The sequence below is a fragment of the Calypte anna genome, chromosome 8 (genome assembly GCF_003957555.1).
Source record: "Calypte anna isolate BGI_N300 chromosome 8, bCalAnn1_v1.p, whole genome shotgun sequence".
Taxonomy (NCBI): domain Eukaryota; kingdom Metazoa; phylum Chordata; class Aves; order Apodiformes; family Trochilidae; genus Calypte; species Calypte anna.
This window is the reverse complement of record NC_044254.1, coordinates 6,900,591-6,915,646: the sequence shown is the minus strand read 5'-3', so window position 1 is coordinate 6,915,646 and position 15,056 is coordinate 6,900,591. Positions and strand designations below refer to the sequence as shown.

Below are 15,056 nucleotides of genomic sequence, written 5' to 3'. Positions count from 1 at the left end.
TTACCATACATTGGAATCATTTCCCTTGGAATTACTGCAACACTTTGTCACAACACTTGCCCCAGTCACAACACAGCTACTGCAGGGGCCACACAGTAATAGGTAGATACAGAAAACTATTAAAAATACATCCTAAGCGCTACCTTTAAGTAATATTTATAGAGTATTATTAAAAGAAAATCTAGTACCCATACAGTCTAATTCTAGGGATTAAAATCCCCTGAAAGATCCACTACAGAAAAAGAATTCAGTCACATGGTAAAATCTGCAACTTTAAATATTTACACTCAATATAGCTTGTAATGGAAGAGATAAAAGTGTAGAAGTAAATGTAAATTAGAACAACTTACATAACTTAAATAAAACATCTAAGGCAGGTAAGTTATGCTATCGTAAAAATTAACATGCAGATTTTTTCATTTCACCTTGTCTCTTGTGTTTTGTTTCCATTTTATGGTGAAAACCTTTCTATTCTACTCAGAATTCTCAGGACTTTGCCCAGGTAAATAACAGAGTATTTTAGTTTAGGATAGGAATAACAAACCTGCCTAAACAAATTGCTCAAGCATTTTATGTTCAGCATTACTTTGTAACAACAACAACAAAAGAATCCATTTTAAAACCAAATCCCACGAACGTTTTATTCTATTTCAAGAGGTATTTATGGAAAACTCTGAAAGACAAACCGGACTTGGACCTTGGAATAATCCACCTACCTGAATAGTTCGCAAATTAGTGAGCAGGAGGTTCTGTCCTCTTTGCTCAACTAATAAAGACTCACGCTGCTGAGTCAAACGCACATCCGACATCTTCAAGATGTCCTTCTCTTTTTTTAAGTTTTCTGCTCGCACCTTTAAGACAGCAAATAATAACATGAACTTCTTTATCAATCCCAAATCTGTCCATTAATTTTAATACTATTTTTGTGATCAGTTAATATATTATTTAAGTACACTTAAATCATAGATTGTAAACTCAGGCAAATGAAGTCGAGATCAGTAAGAACACAGTTGTCTGACTGATTGCATTGGTTCTCTTTAAAGTGAAACATCTTTGGAATGTTGTTCCTATTGACACAGCAAGGGAGATATTTTGTGGAATGATAGAAATGTAGGTAGGCATTTAACATACCTGCATACAAGCTTTTATAAATATAACAGCTGATGCACTCACAAAGAGACACATTTCAGTTCTGACAGCTTTCGAAACAATCATAAGGAACACTCTTGTGCAAGCTCCTAATATCTATCAGTATAAAAACACTGTAGTACTAACCTCTGCCACTGCCAGTTTCTCATTAGCTCCCCTCAGGTCTTGAGTCATAGTGTTAATTATTTGCTCTTGCTTCTGAGTTGTTGCTGTGAGTTTCTGGGTTCTCTCATGCAGAGATGTTATTTCTCGACGATACCCTTCAACATTGTCCTGCAGCATTTCATAACTTCACACGGAACAACAAAGTAGAACATATGTTTGCCTCATTAAACTGTCTAATCATAAAAGCACACAGCTGTACATGGTATTGTGCCCCAGTTTTCACTCATGTCACTCACTCAATCACTATGATTCAATGATTCAACTAGAAGGTGCATTCTTGATCCCACCTTTGTATTTTCTGTTGTGTTAACAGAACAGATAAAACCAATGTCAAATAGGCAACTCTCCTTTAGTGAATGATACCAAGCAGTCACCATGATTCCAATGACAGAGGAAACATGGAAAAGGCAATGAAATGAAGGAGCTGTTTTACCGTTTGGAAGCAAATTCCAGCTGTGTGGATATCTTTGCATTTTGTGACCTCAAGTCTGTGACCTGCTCCTGAAGCTTTTCATTTTGTTCATTCAGCAACTTGTCATTCTCTGCCTTTTCTTTTTTATAGTTCTCAAAAACCTCCTGCAACTACATCAAAGAACAGACATTTAAGTGCTTATGTGAGCAAAAAGAAACAGTGAAAGCTTTCTAGTGAAAAAATGTACCTGCTTCAGGGCAGCCTTAGCCTCCACAGTCTCCACGGACTCAGTCATTGACACTGGAGCAGGAGTTGACATGGCCTGAGGTAAACTTGGCCTCTTTGGAGTAGAGGTAAGAGAAATGTCCTCTGGTAATATACCTGAAGCTAAAAGAAATATAAAGATGATTTTAAGGGCAACAACTGAATGAATGCTTGACAAAGCAGCAGACAACAGACAAAGCTGCAGATAACAGACCTAATACAGCTAAGTACAGACTGAAATACAGCCAAAACCAATACTGTGTTATCATTACTGTTTCATTAAAATTGTGTAGTTTAGTTTCCAACCCATAAGTCTCTCTCCCTTATTCTCTCTCCTTTCTTTATCAGGAAGATTAACAGAGAACATCTGTTACTCAGTTTAATTGCCAGGCCAGTGTTAAACCGTGACACTGGGGAAGTCTTGGGCTCCCCTGAGGGAGTGAATGACTGTCCATTCTTTGTATCAACAACACACTACCAGAACACAGAGTTCACCACTACCCTCAGCCATTATGTAGCAAGTTCTTACACTGTAAAAGTAAACCCACGTTGTCTAAATCCTAATTCATGGGTTGTCCAGTAAGTAAGGGTACAAGTTGAACACCAGATGAACACACATTACCAGTATTATTACAGCACTGTTACCAAAAGCCCATAATAAATGACAGTTTTATGGGTTTTTTTCAGTGCCTCAATGAGAAGCTTACCTTGCAAGGGAATGATAGCTCCTGTGGTCTGTGCCAACAATATACGGAACATGTCACGCTGACGGACGATAGACTCAACCAGCTGCAGCTGATGATGTCGGGACTCACGTAACTTCTCCAGCTCACTGAGAGCCTCCTCCAGCTGACCCTGAAGCTCAGAAATCCTGAAACCAACAAAAGTTGTTCTCAGGAACCTCTACATTGAGGCAAACCAAGATGACACAAGCCTAACATTTTGACACAAGTCCTTGTACATCGGTTGTATCTCCGAAAGTTAAGCAGCACCGAGATTTCTGAGCAAACCTACAGTAAAATTGGTCTTTGGCCTTTTGTAGAAGACAAAAAAAGTAGGCTTCTTCCACAAAAAGCAGAATAGAGGTTATTCAGTTCATGTTAATAATTTCAAACAACAGTCAGTAGCATGAACAGAGAAGCAGGCTAAGACCTTTTAATACACAATTACATTATCTGTGGGCTTCACAGCTAGGGAACAATAAGCACATATTCAGTTTTTTATTCACCTAACAGGACTGGAAACTTAATCCTTCTTTTATAAACAACAGCTCTGTTGTGTGAAACTACATTCACTAAAAGCCTAACAATTATTCTTACTTTGGATTTTGAGGAGAAGATCTATTTTAAGATGTGTAGCTATAAAGGCATTTTAATCTAAACCTGAATACAGTGTTGCTTAATAACAGTTTGCCCTTATGAAGTACATAGCTGCTTATGACCCCCACTGGAAGTGTTGAATGCCAGGCTGGATGGACTTGGAGCAATCTGCTCTTAGTGGAGTGCATCCCTTCCCATGGCAGTGGGGGTTGGAATCAGATGATCTTTAAGCTGCTGCCCAATCCACACCCTTCAGGGAGACAACAATTTGCACATTTACGTGTGTGCACAATTAATAACAATCAGAAGCAAAGTGTTTGAACAAATCCCTGATAATACTTGGCATAACCAGTCTACTAGAGGAACAGAGAACTAACTTAGATGATGTAGTTTCTTGCTCCTCTTTCTCTCTTGCCTCTCCCAGCTCCCGAAGAGCCACCAAGAGGCGCTGATTCTGCTGCTGAAGCTCTTCAATATTTCTGTAAGACACAAGATGCTGAGAGATCACTTCAGAAGAGCTGCTGATGTCAGCAGAGCTCACTTCTTCATCACGGATCACATGATTGCCTCTGGCTTCTTCAAGTTCCATTAACAGCACACGGATCTGAAAGAGAACATTCTGGTTTAAGACTTGCACATGGGCTCAAATGTTTGCTCAGAAAAACAGTGTGTTAAAAATCAAGTGCCTGGAATTAAACGAGTTTTTTCCTACAAGATACAACCTATTGCAATCAATAAATTCTTGCAAAATGCCTAGATTAGAGAGAAAATAGTCTGAGAAAAGGAAACCACATTAAAATTGTTAGATAGGCGTGTGTTCTATTTTGTGAACAGGTCACAGGACATTCTTATCAAAAAAGTCATATCTACGTTTTTCACATCAGATGGTTAGCAATATTATCCTAAAGCAGCACCACTCCTATCCAGCTAAACTTACTCCAAATTTATAAACAGAAATGTATATACCATGCTGTCCTGAAGAGAAGTATCACCAAGGCTCTTACAACAACCCAAATCTATGTGACTGTGGCTGAACACAATCCAAGTAAATTTCAGACACGGAGAACCACATGAATAAATAAAATTGCAAATAGTACATATAACCATAGCAACATTTGTTCTACCTGCTGTGAAAGATCTTTGACTTGTATTTCCAGCCTCTGGTTTTCTCTTTTAAGCAGAGAGGCATGCTTGTTGGCTTTATCAGCATCTTCCTGCAATCGCTGGATTTCCTGCAAGAGTACAAACATTGACAAATTCACAGCAATTCAACTCAGACATGTTCCTTTCCAGAGAGATAACATCACGTGGAGATATGCCTTGCAAATCAAACTATGCTTTAGTACCATAAAGTTACACACCCAACTGGAAACTCTACATATTTAATAATCAACAGCCACATTCCTTCATGCTGTATTAGCGTACGCATTAAAATCAACGAGAAGTGAGAATCAAAGTCTAATTTTATTTCTTTGGACAAATACTAATCTTTGTTTATAAAGAATTCTGCTCTCTCAGAAAATCAGAGAGTGCAACGCACCACATTTAAGCGTTCACTATAAAAACTGAAAAATCTTAGTTCTGCAAAATACTTTGTGAAGTCCCATAAATCGCAAGCTAGAAACTTCAACAGATTTTCCAACGATGAAATCTGACAAAGATTATTTCATACATCTACTAACAGTCATTAACATTATGAACAAAATCTCTTTTTTCCATAATTTTACATGCTCTTTTATTTTACACTGACCTTCATAGCTTGTTCAAGCTTTGCAGACAGACTAGCAACAGCTTTTTGGGAACGCTCAAATTCTTCACGCTGGCGTTTTAAGATTGGTGCTTTGGCTTCTACTTCCTGCACTATTTCATCCAAATATTTATTGATTCTCTTATTCTCCAGCTTTTCCAAAAGCAATTGATCCTGAGATTCCACATATGCATTGTACAGCTGCAACAAAACATTTTTTAGTTTCATTGGTTGGTTTTGATACACCTGGACAGACCTCTTAAAAAAGAACCACCAGTAATTATACAATTCATACCTTAAAACAGCATAATTTAACACAACTCTAAATGAGATAATTCAGAGAAATGAGTTGGCCTTTCAGAACAATGTATTTTTAGGACTCATGCCATGGCAAAGTCATCATCTCTATTAACTTAAAAATGTCCAACATTTATAGTGCAACTGTATGCAACAAAAGAATTCTATGTAAAACAGGCAAATCTTAAGCAAGTTTAAGACAACTGAAGCATCAAACCTAGTATCACAAAAGAAAGCAGCAAGCATGGAAGAAAGTAATTTAATGGCTGGACAGAATGACCAATTAAAAAAATGAACATACAAATTGCATAAATAGAACTGTAAAAAAACGTAGAATATGTAGGCCATATTGTGTTCATTTTTTTCCTGCAAGTATATGCCAAATGCAGAGCAAAGCAGAATTAAAAAAAAAAACCAAAAAACGAGTAAACAAACAAGAAAAAAAGGAGAAAATATAAAGTTCCTGCCAAAAATCCATTCAGAAATGTGTACGTGCTCAAAGATATTATTTCAGAAAAAAAAAACCAACCTACAAATGTTTTGATCTACTTCAGAAAAACTGTAAAGTATGTTGAAAAAAAAATTCCAATAACTTAATTAGAATGCATGAAAAAGTTTTATTGGTTTCAGTCAGGTATTACACCAAATCCAAATGAGTGAAGGAAGTGTGCACTCTTATATTATTACACACATCTTTGTTGGCATTTAAAGCATCTTGAAATTAAAGAGTTTCTTCTCACTCACCTCAGTTAATTTCATTCCAGGCTTGACTACTTTAGCTACTGCTGCAGCAGTGGGAGACATAGCTGCCAGTTCCTCTTCAGACAAAATGGCTCCTGAAGACATAATCCACCAATTACAATTAAAACAGCTGCAATAGCTCCTGTCATGAGTAGTCTTTAACATAAAGAATGTCTTCTCACACCTCTGTAATTTAGAACTGCTGTAATTCTAAATTACTATTTAAGTTCTCAATGCTATTGGTTTAAGAGCTGTCTGTAACCTTACATGTGTTCAGGGGCAAATGACTGGTGTTACAGGCACTGTTTTGTGTCATATGTTGGTAATGTCTCCTATTAGGAAATGCTGAAAAGCATTTGGTATTAAACTCTCAACATTTAGATAATTTCTGAATGTATGCAGTTGAAATAGCTGGAGCAAAGCTTAACGTCAGATTTCTTGGCAAACTGCTGGAGTTTTACAGTGACAAAGCACTAACATATTTTCCTTAAATTAACACAGCAACAGCAAAGGTAGTTTATGCCTCTCTGTTCCTTCCTGCACTCTCCTTCCTTTAAAAATTACTTGCATGTAGCAAACCAACTATTCTTTTCCACAAAAAGACAGAACTAGAACAGTGAATACTGAACAAGATTTAATGTTAGAATTTTAATGAGAGGTTTGTGCTCCAGTTGCTTTTTCTTGGCGGGAGAAGAAAATAAGAATAGTTTATTATCCTCAGTCCCCTCTTCAGAAAACCATTATAAGCATGATGATTCAGCCTTTAGAAATAAATAGTTCCTCTCCCTTTCCTCTGAAACTATAAGAATAGTTTATTATGCTCAGTCTCCTCTCCAGAAAACCATTAAGAGCATGATGATTCAGCCTTTAGAAAATGGTTCCTCTCCCTTTTTTGATTAATCAGATACATAAAAGACCTTAGAAAGCATTTTGACAGAAGAGTGCTTTCTGGTTTGGAAAAAATTTATACATTTCTATACACATCTGTGTATATATGTGTTTATATTGCATATATATAAAGAACATTTTCATACCTATACACATGAAAAAGCTTCTAAATTTTTCAACAAGAAATGAGCAAAATATTAATGCACTTACTTCCTATATACATTCAGTATGGTATTTTCACACCTATGATAGAAAAGCCTGAGGCTTTTTATTTGAGTTCCCAGTGTTCTGCCCACCTTTGCGCTTTGTAGCAGACAGTAAGTCATTGGCATTCTCCAGCTCCTTTTCCAGTTTACTGATCTTCTCTCTCAGTTCCTTCTCCATTTCAGCTTTTGTCTCTTCCAGCACAGCCAAATGCTCCTGGGTTGCTTTATTAGCTACAATCAGATCAGACAAGCAGGAGTTTTTTTATTTTTTCCTTTCAAACGGATCAAACTCTGCACATCTGCCTTTAATTTTACTTAATGTTATCTGCAGAATATCATGCTGATAAAAAAAACCTTAGTGCCTGACAGAAGCTTATCACCTTTGCTTTGAAGAAGGCTGGAAAATGAACTGTGCTTTTATCAGTGAAAAGGCAGCTAAAATGAGAAACTAAAATGAAGACAGCATCTTGCAAAATTAAATCTTAAATTCCAGGTATATATGAAAACAATTCCCCAACACGCTGCCCAAGGAAACTACTGACACAAAATTTTTGTTACAAAGCAACATCCCAAAGCCTTCACACACCCCTTCCCTTCACAAACGCTCAAAACCTATCTTTACATCCATCAAGGTTACCCAGGAGCCCCCTTTACCTTGTCTGACTCACAGCTTACCTTCCCCTGCTTCCTTCAGCAGCTTGTGCAGCTCCTCCACTGCTCCTGTCAACTCATTGCTCTTTGCCTCAGAGTCATCAGCAGCACTCTACATGGAAGCATATTTTTTAACCTTTTAGTACAGAGTAATAGCAACAATTTTTATACAAAAGCTCAAAGTGACCCAAAATGATGAACACAAGGGTTTCTTAATTAAAAAGAATCACCCAAACCAGACAACTCTTTCCACTTGTATTGAGTCTCACTTTGAAGGAAACTGTCTGTTTGAGAGTAAGAATTTGACACTGATTTGACAAATTCAAAGAAAATGTGTGCTCTTTTGCCACTCTACAGCTGAGGCTGACTTCATTAAAGAAAATCTGGAGAAATTCTGAGTATTCAATTTTCATCATTCTGAAAAATTTTGTATTTCTAGAGAATCTCATGTAAGCAGTTTATGTTCCTCTGCTTCCAGTTAAAGATCTCTCAAGTACAAGGCAGTACAACACTTCAGCAATTCTGCAAGTCCATCAGAAACAACTGAAGTAAAACTGATTCCACTCAGAACAGGCTCAATCTTGAGACTTTTAGTACCAAGTCAGACAGATGTGTAAACTTTATGTTACACAGAAGACAAACTTTTAAGCCCCTTCAAACCACTTCTTCTATAATAAGCATCAATAGGAGGGAAAAAACCCCTCAACAAACCAACAACAATGAAATTGAAATTATGGAAAGGCATTATGCTCCAGAAAAGCTAGCTGTTGCCTTGTTGTCTGATGAAGAGACATCATTTTACATTAAAACAGACAAAATATTCATGTAGAACTCAAACACTCAACCCAAATTAATTCTGTGATTATATATGCAAGAAAAATAAGAAACAGAACTAATTAGCCCGTGACTCTAATATTCAGCCCCGAGTCATTATACACTTAAAACATAATCAATAAACTCACCTTATATAAATTGGATAATTTTATGTGGGCATTCAGTTCATTGTGGAATCTTTCCTCCATGCTGGCCTGCTGTTCTTTTGCCTGGTTTATATTAAAGAAGAGAGAGGGTTGGGAGGCATTTTGCTATTTCTGTTTCACCCATTTTGTTTCATTTTCAAGTAATTAATTTAAATTTTAATTAGTTTTTAATTAACTGTAGTGCTGTTACACATATACTTCAAGCTGTCCTACCTCCTTCAATTTATTCAAAAGGTCTTCCACGTGCTTCTGAAGATTTTCATTTGACTGTTTTAAGCTGTTTACCTGTTCCTCCATTCTGGAAACCTGTTCAACAATAAATGAGAACACCATGTATACATTTGTCTTTCCAACCCACTTTATTTTGGAAAATACTAATTATATTTATTTTTTACTTGAAAAAATAAACCCCAAAAGATCTAGAAAGCATAAACCCAACCAGCTGTCACAGGTGTTAAAGAAACTGCTCAGGTATCCTTCACTGAAGCAGAGTTTTTTAAAAATCCTGACATTGATTCTGCCATGTGTTTTAGTGCAGGAAAGCAAAAATATCACCACCCCATCACCCAAAGAATATTCAAGTCAGAGCCTTCAGCCCCTTCCCATTATTAAGAACTGTACTCTCATATATTTCAATAGTATTACACCCTATATACTGCTGTTATCAGCAATTCCAGAATTTCCAGTGCATATTTAATATCTTTACCTTTTCTATATTAGATAATTCCTTAAAAATAAGTTAGAAGAAAGAATACCTCCCTATTAATTGCAACTTGCACTGTTTGCTTTTTTTTTGACATGAATGCAGTTATTAAAGTACCTGTCTTTGTTTAATGCAGTTAATGAAATGTTATAACTTACTAAAAATGGCAAAACCACTCAGTAATTACACTACCTCCTCCTTCTTGTTCTCCAGATTACATTTAAGCTCCAAGATTTCATTGCCTTTCTCCCTAGCAGTATGTAGAAGTTCATCTGTTTTGGCTTTCAGCTCATTGTTCAGCCATGTGTTTTGATTCTGCAGTAGTTCTTTTTCTTGCTCCAGTCTTTTCTCACGGTACTGAAAAGAAAATTGCAGTGTTAATTGTACTGGTTCCACAGAAAAAAAGCAGCTAATCTAAATACTATGGCCAGAGTAGAAGTAGCAAAAAAATACTGTAATTTGATAAATAGCACCAAATGACCTCTAGTGTTCTCTGCTACATTGGTAATATTAAATTACCAGTCTCAAACTACAAATAACTTAATGAAACTTGAGTTAACTTCCTCAAAGTTTATGTTAGTTGGGAACACTAGGGAAAAACCTAGCTGAAGGAAATAGTGTCCAAGTTCCACCCCCTCTTTTCTCCTTCCTTCTTCTTCTCAATTCTTCATGGAGTTTCTTCTGCCCACAGAGAAATGCTGCATGTTCATAGCTAATGATTTATCTCCTTCTACCTGCCTTCACAGACCTGGAGCCCTTCTCCCTAGCATGAAGAAGCAGCCACCACTGCCATCAATAAGAGTTGGGAGTGCTTGCCCAGCTTGCTGCCCCCTTGCCTTTTATAACTATATATCTCACTTGCAGTCACAGACACCTATTTTAGAATCAAATAATTTGTAATTTATATATAATAATAACAACAACAATATATGGCAACAATATATATAATATTAACATATATATAAAAGATATATTTATGATAAATATATTAAAACATACATAACAAGGCTACACTCGACCTACTTTCAAAGTCAGTAATGACCAAGCAATGATGACACCATATGTCAAAATCTACTCATTAGAACATTAACACATAGCATACATTCATAGCACCACTTACCTTTACAGAAACATCTGATGTTTGAAGTTCATCCAACTTTAACTGAAGTTTCACCTTTTCTGTGTTTGCTTCTGTAAGCTTTTCATTTAAGCGTTTAACATCCTCTGGAAGAAGGAAATCACCATTAAAAAAAGTTAATTATAGAACCTTCAGTTTTTTAACTACTCAACTAAATTGTAAAGAGTGATAACATGTAAGATAAAATGCATGTAGCTGTACATTTTGCAATAAGACACTGTATAATGTAGGATTTTACACCTACAAAACCAGAAGACAAACTGTCGGGTTTTTCTGCAGTTAACATGTCATTTCCTGACTTGTCTTGTTTTCTCTAAACACTGTTCCCTGCTACCCCATTATCTGGTGCTGCCTACACAAGCTAGATACTCCATACCAGTTCAATTGTTCAAGCATGTCTTTTATTTAGCAAAAGTCATGTGAAGAACTTTGTGAGTATGTTCTTGGCTGTACCATTTAAATGTTCAACTTCTTGAGATCGTCTCTCACTCGTTCGAACCAAATCTCTCTTTTCAGCTTCCAGCTCTTCTTTTTCTCTACTTAAATGACTCTGAAAAAAAATGCAGAAGAGCAGTAATGTGATCAGCTTTTTGTAACAGCACATACTCACTACCTGCCCTCACCATCACAAAGAAGCAAGGAAAACACAGTAAGTTAACCCCAGCCAGCTGGGTACTGGGTAAGAGGTAGTTCCAGTGGGCAGCTGGGTAGACTCCAGAGCAGGAAAACCCAGATGCTTCCCTTTTTTCCCTCATGTTGGGGTATGCAGCTCTAACAGATGTAGGTTCATTACCTCTTTCATCTAGTGCCTAACAGCCAACACATTTCAATCCATGCTTATTTCCCCCATAAATAGCTCTGATACTAATGTTCAGCTGGCCTTTTGTGCTTAAGTGCAAAATACCACTAAGATTAGACAGCAAAGAGAGGTACCACACAGCTCTCAAGACCTCAAGGTAGTTTTCATGCCTTTGCTTTTCCATTGACTCAGAGAAATCCAGACTGCCTCAACATTCCCTCTGGTTTTAGCTGGACTTGAATGAAGATTAGAATGAGAAATGTTGAACTTGGAGCAGATGAAATGAACTAAAGGTCTAAAAGAAATCCCAAACAAGGAAGAGCAACTGTTCAAAATCACTCCCAGTTTTAACACCCCTTGTAAGACAGCTTTGATAGTTAAGACTTTGTTGAAAACAGTTTTATTTGGATAAATAAAAAAGATATCAAAGTGACTATGGAATGAACACATGCAAAAAATCAGTATTGAAATCAGATAAAAGTCTTGGAACATTTATAGGTTATGGCACTGCCTCTGCCTCCTAAGGTGTTAATACAAACCACTTCAGCCAGGTCCAGCTAAGCCCCTCTGGGGAAACAGATTCAGCTTCTCATTGTGGACATACCAATCTAATAAAATGTTTTTACTTCCTGCTCCAAAATCAGTGTTCTGCTGGATCAGTCAACTGACAGGACTCATCCAGCAACCCCTTGACTTCCGAGCATAACACAAGGAAAACTCTGCCAGGATGGAAGAAAGGATGGAGGAAAAACAGAACTCCTCATTGCACCTTTGTCCCATTTTTGAGGTTTGGCTTAAAGTCACTTCAGAACAGGTTTCATCTTGAACCAAACAATCCACCCAAAGTGAAATAAAAGCATCTGCTCTAACAGGAGAATTGTAACTAATTGGAATTCAATTTGGTAAAAACCAGCATTTACTTAAAAAACCCACACAATTTTCCTGAGCACACAGTGAGATGGACATGTAGACATGTTCTGTCCAAATATGTACATATTTTTCCTGATGTTTATATTGTCCAGTTGGGAACAGACTGCATTCTAAGGTGCAATGAGACAGGGGAACTGAAGTCTCAGCTTATGGTGGAGTTCTCCCAGTACCTGAATGGCTGCGTTACGATCCTGAGCAGCTTCAAGTTCTTTATTTTTCTCATTCAGTGACTTCAACTGTTCATCTGTTGGGTAAGAAGATGAGTAGTGAGGGATTTGCACTGTAACATGACAGAATTCACCCTACAAATGCAATTAAGACAAAATCTCCCTTAACAACATAAAAAAGAAAAAAAAAAAAAAAAGAAAGAAAAACCAAGACTTCCCTATGGATGGACCAGGCAGCATTGTGGCAAGTGCAATCCTTAGAGCAGAGGCACTTAGTGTTAACAGCAACACATAACTCACTCTGTCAGTACTACTGCAAAAATCAGAAAGCAAACCTTTTTTCCCATTAGAACAAAAATTCCATTAAGAAAAAAACAGTCCTGAACACAAAAGCAAAACATCTACTTTCAGGAATAACAGAAGTAGTTCATGGGTTGATTTTCAGCTCCTATTCAAAACTTAAAGCTTATCATCATAACACTGGAGTAAAGAATGAATATCCTGTCCCATCTCATGGATGTGCAGTTATACTTACTAAGTTTTTTAAGCTCCTCACGGAGGCTTTGACATTCTTTTGTCTCATTTACAAGTCTCTCCTGACTCTGAGCCAGACGCTTTTCTACTTCAAAATATTGTTGCTCTGCAAAATAACAATTGCAAAATGCAAATGCAAAATAACAGTTATCTCAGTTTCACTTAACACACATTTCTTTTCCTTTCTCACCTTTATCAAGGACCAGTATAGTTGTCATTGTTATTAAATAGTTATAAAGAAAAACCTAAAAATAATAAGGCTACAGTGGAATTTGAAGAAAAAAGTAATCTTGAAGGCAAAAAAGCAAATTTCCACATTCTATTAACATTGTGTAGAATTCTTTGTTAGCATAGGCTGATGTGTTTTGATGCAGGTAGAGAATGTTGTATCAGGGTGATTATGTCTCAGTTACATCAACTTAAAACTTCTTTTAGCTGCATTTCCATACTTGTACAATAAAATCCATATAACCTTAAGTATCTTGGATTTGGTTTAGAAAGTTTGTAACAAACATTTCTTAAATTAATTCTTGTACTCTATGCTGCATTTCCCACAGCACTGAAAAAAAAAATAACGTACAGTTTGGTTATCTGAAGTAACTGTGTCATTTAACTGCAAAACACTTACTAAAAGCAGAACTAATTTCACTAAGAGGCATGTTGAGCTTCTAAGGAAGTGTCAAAGGATTTTTATTTGTCTGAGGCTTACAATTCTTGCAATATTTTACAATTTCAAATAATGCTGCACCTCCAGCCATGTATGAGAAGACACCTGGAAGAGCCTAACCTGCTAAAATCTGTGGATTATCTTAATTTACACTTTATTAATCTCCCTTAGCAGGTTTTTTATCACAAAAAAGAATGAAAGGTGTAAGTAAAATTTACAGTAGAAGTATGTCAACCACCTGATAAATTGATTCACATACACAAACCTTTGCTTACACTCACCTACACTCCTCCATTTCTAAACAGTTCTCTACTGGTCTTATTTTTCTGTGATTAAGTAACCTCCAAAACAATATGAAAAAGCTGAATCCATCAGAAGCATTCTATGGAAAGGCTGCTGTCTTCAATATGCAAGTTAGCAGAAAAAGTAAACACCTAATGCTCTTTGAGAGCTGGGTAAACAAATCATTGTTTCTCTTCCACAACAAGGATCAGAGCAGACTGAAGCATATCAATGGTTGTTAAAAAACCTGATGAAAAATATCAGCTCTTTCAGCCCATTTTGAAGGCAGCTTTAAGCCTGAACAGTGCTTTACGAAAGAAAAATAAATAAGAATAAAAAACCGAACTTTTCTTGCCAAATGAAAGCGAGATAAAACAACCCCGTGAGTCTGAACTGAAGTGTCCCAGCCCAGGGAAAGCCCCTCTCGCCTCAGGGCCCTTTTCCCAGCCAGGGGACGCACACCCCGACCTCCCAGGTCCCATGTCACCCCCGAGAGGGTTTCGGAGACACAACCGGCCCGTCAAGCCCAGCCCTCCCCGCTCCTCTCAGAGGGGACCAAGGTACCACACTCCTCCCCAGAAGGCCGGCAGTGGGCCTGACCCCAACCCAGCCCACCCGGCCCCGACCGAACTGCCCTCCCGCTGCCTCTACTCGACCCCCGGAGATGAGGGGAAGGCGCTCAGCCCTCAGACAGCGCAGCCCCCGCTTCACGGAGCCACCCGGGGCCTGCCCGCTCCCGCTGCCCCGGGATGAGCCCGCTCATCGCCGCTCCCCTCCTCCCGGTTCCTCCCTGTCCGGACTCACCGCTGTCCACCTTGAAGCGCTCATGCCTGGCTCGGAGCCCGTCGATCTCGCTCTGCTGGTCCCCCAGAAACCGCTCCAGCTTCCCCTGCACCTGCTTGGGCAGCTTGGAGAGCTCGGCCCGCTCCAGCAGCTGCTGCAGCACGGCCGCCATCTTGGCGGCAGTCCCCAGCGTCGCCGGGCCTCACCGCCACCACCGGGCAGTGCGCAGGCGCG

General features: G+C 38.0%; 1 protein-coding gene across 3 annotated transcripts in view; it reads right to left on the bottom strand.

The window, feature by feature from the left end:
- The window catches only part of TPR (translocated promoter region, nuclear basket protein), a 38,319-nt gene extending 23,283 nt beyond the window's left edge, over positions 1-15,036 (bottom strand). For all 3 annotated transcript variants that reach the window (XM_030455697.1, XM_030455698.1, XM_030455699.1), the window contains exons 1-19: positions 14,844-15,036; positions 13,092-13,196; positions 12,560-12,633; positions 11,114-11,210; positions 10,643-10,746; positions 9,715-9,879; positions 9,033-9,125; positions 8,802-8,882; positions 7,864-7,951; positions 7,279-7,419; positions 6,098-6,189; positions 5,060-5,257; positions 4,434-4,541; positions 3,687-3,913; positions 2,698-2,861; positions 1,974-2,113; positions 1,748-1,896; positions 1,276-1,438; positions 717-851 (exon numbers count right to left, since the gene is read on the bottom strand). In XM_030455697.1, the coding sequence (XP_030311557.1) occupies positions 717-851; positions 1,276-1,438; positions 1,748-1,896; positions 1,974-2,113; positions 2,698-2,861; positions 3,687-3,913; positions 4,434-4,541; positions 5,060-5,257; positions 6,098-6,189; positions 7,279-7,419; positions 7,864-7,951; positions 8,802-8,882; positions 9,033-9,125; positions 9,715-9,879; positions 10,643-10,746; positions 11,114-11,210; positions 12,560-12,633; positions 13,092-13,196; positions 14,844-14,994 (2,475 nt within the window). In that variant the 5' untranslated portion in view covers positions 14,995-15,036. The remainder of the gene's footprint in view (positions 1-716; positions 852-1,275; positions 1,439-1,747; positions 1,897-1,973; positions 2,114-2,697; positions 2,862-3,686; positions 3,914-4,433; positions 4,542-5,059; positions 5,258-6,097; positions 6,190-7,278; positions 7,420-7,863; positions 7,952-8,801; positions 8,883-9,032; positions 9,126-9,714; positions 9,880-10,642; positions 10,747-11,113; positions 11,211-12,559; positions 12,634-13,091; positions 13,197-14,843) is intronic.
- Positions 15,037-15,056: the final 20 nt, after the last annotated feature.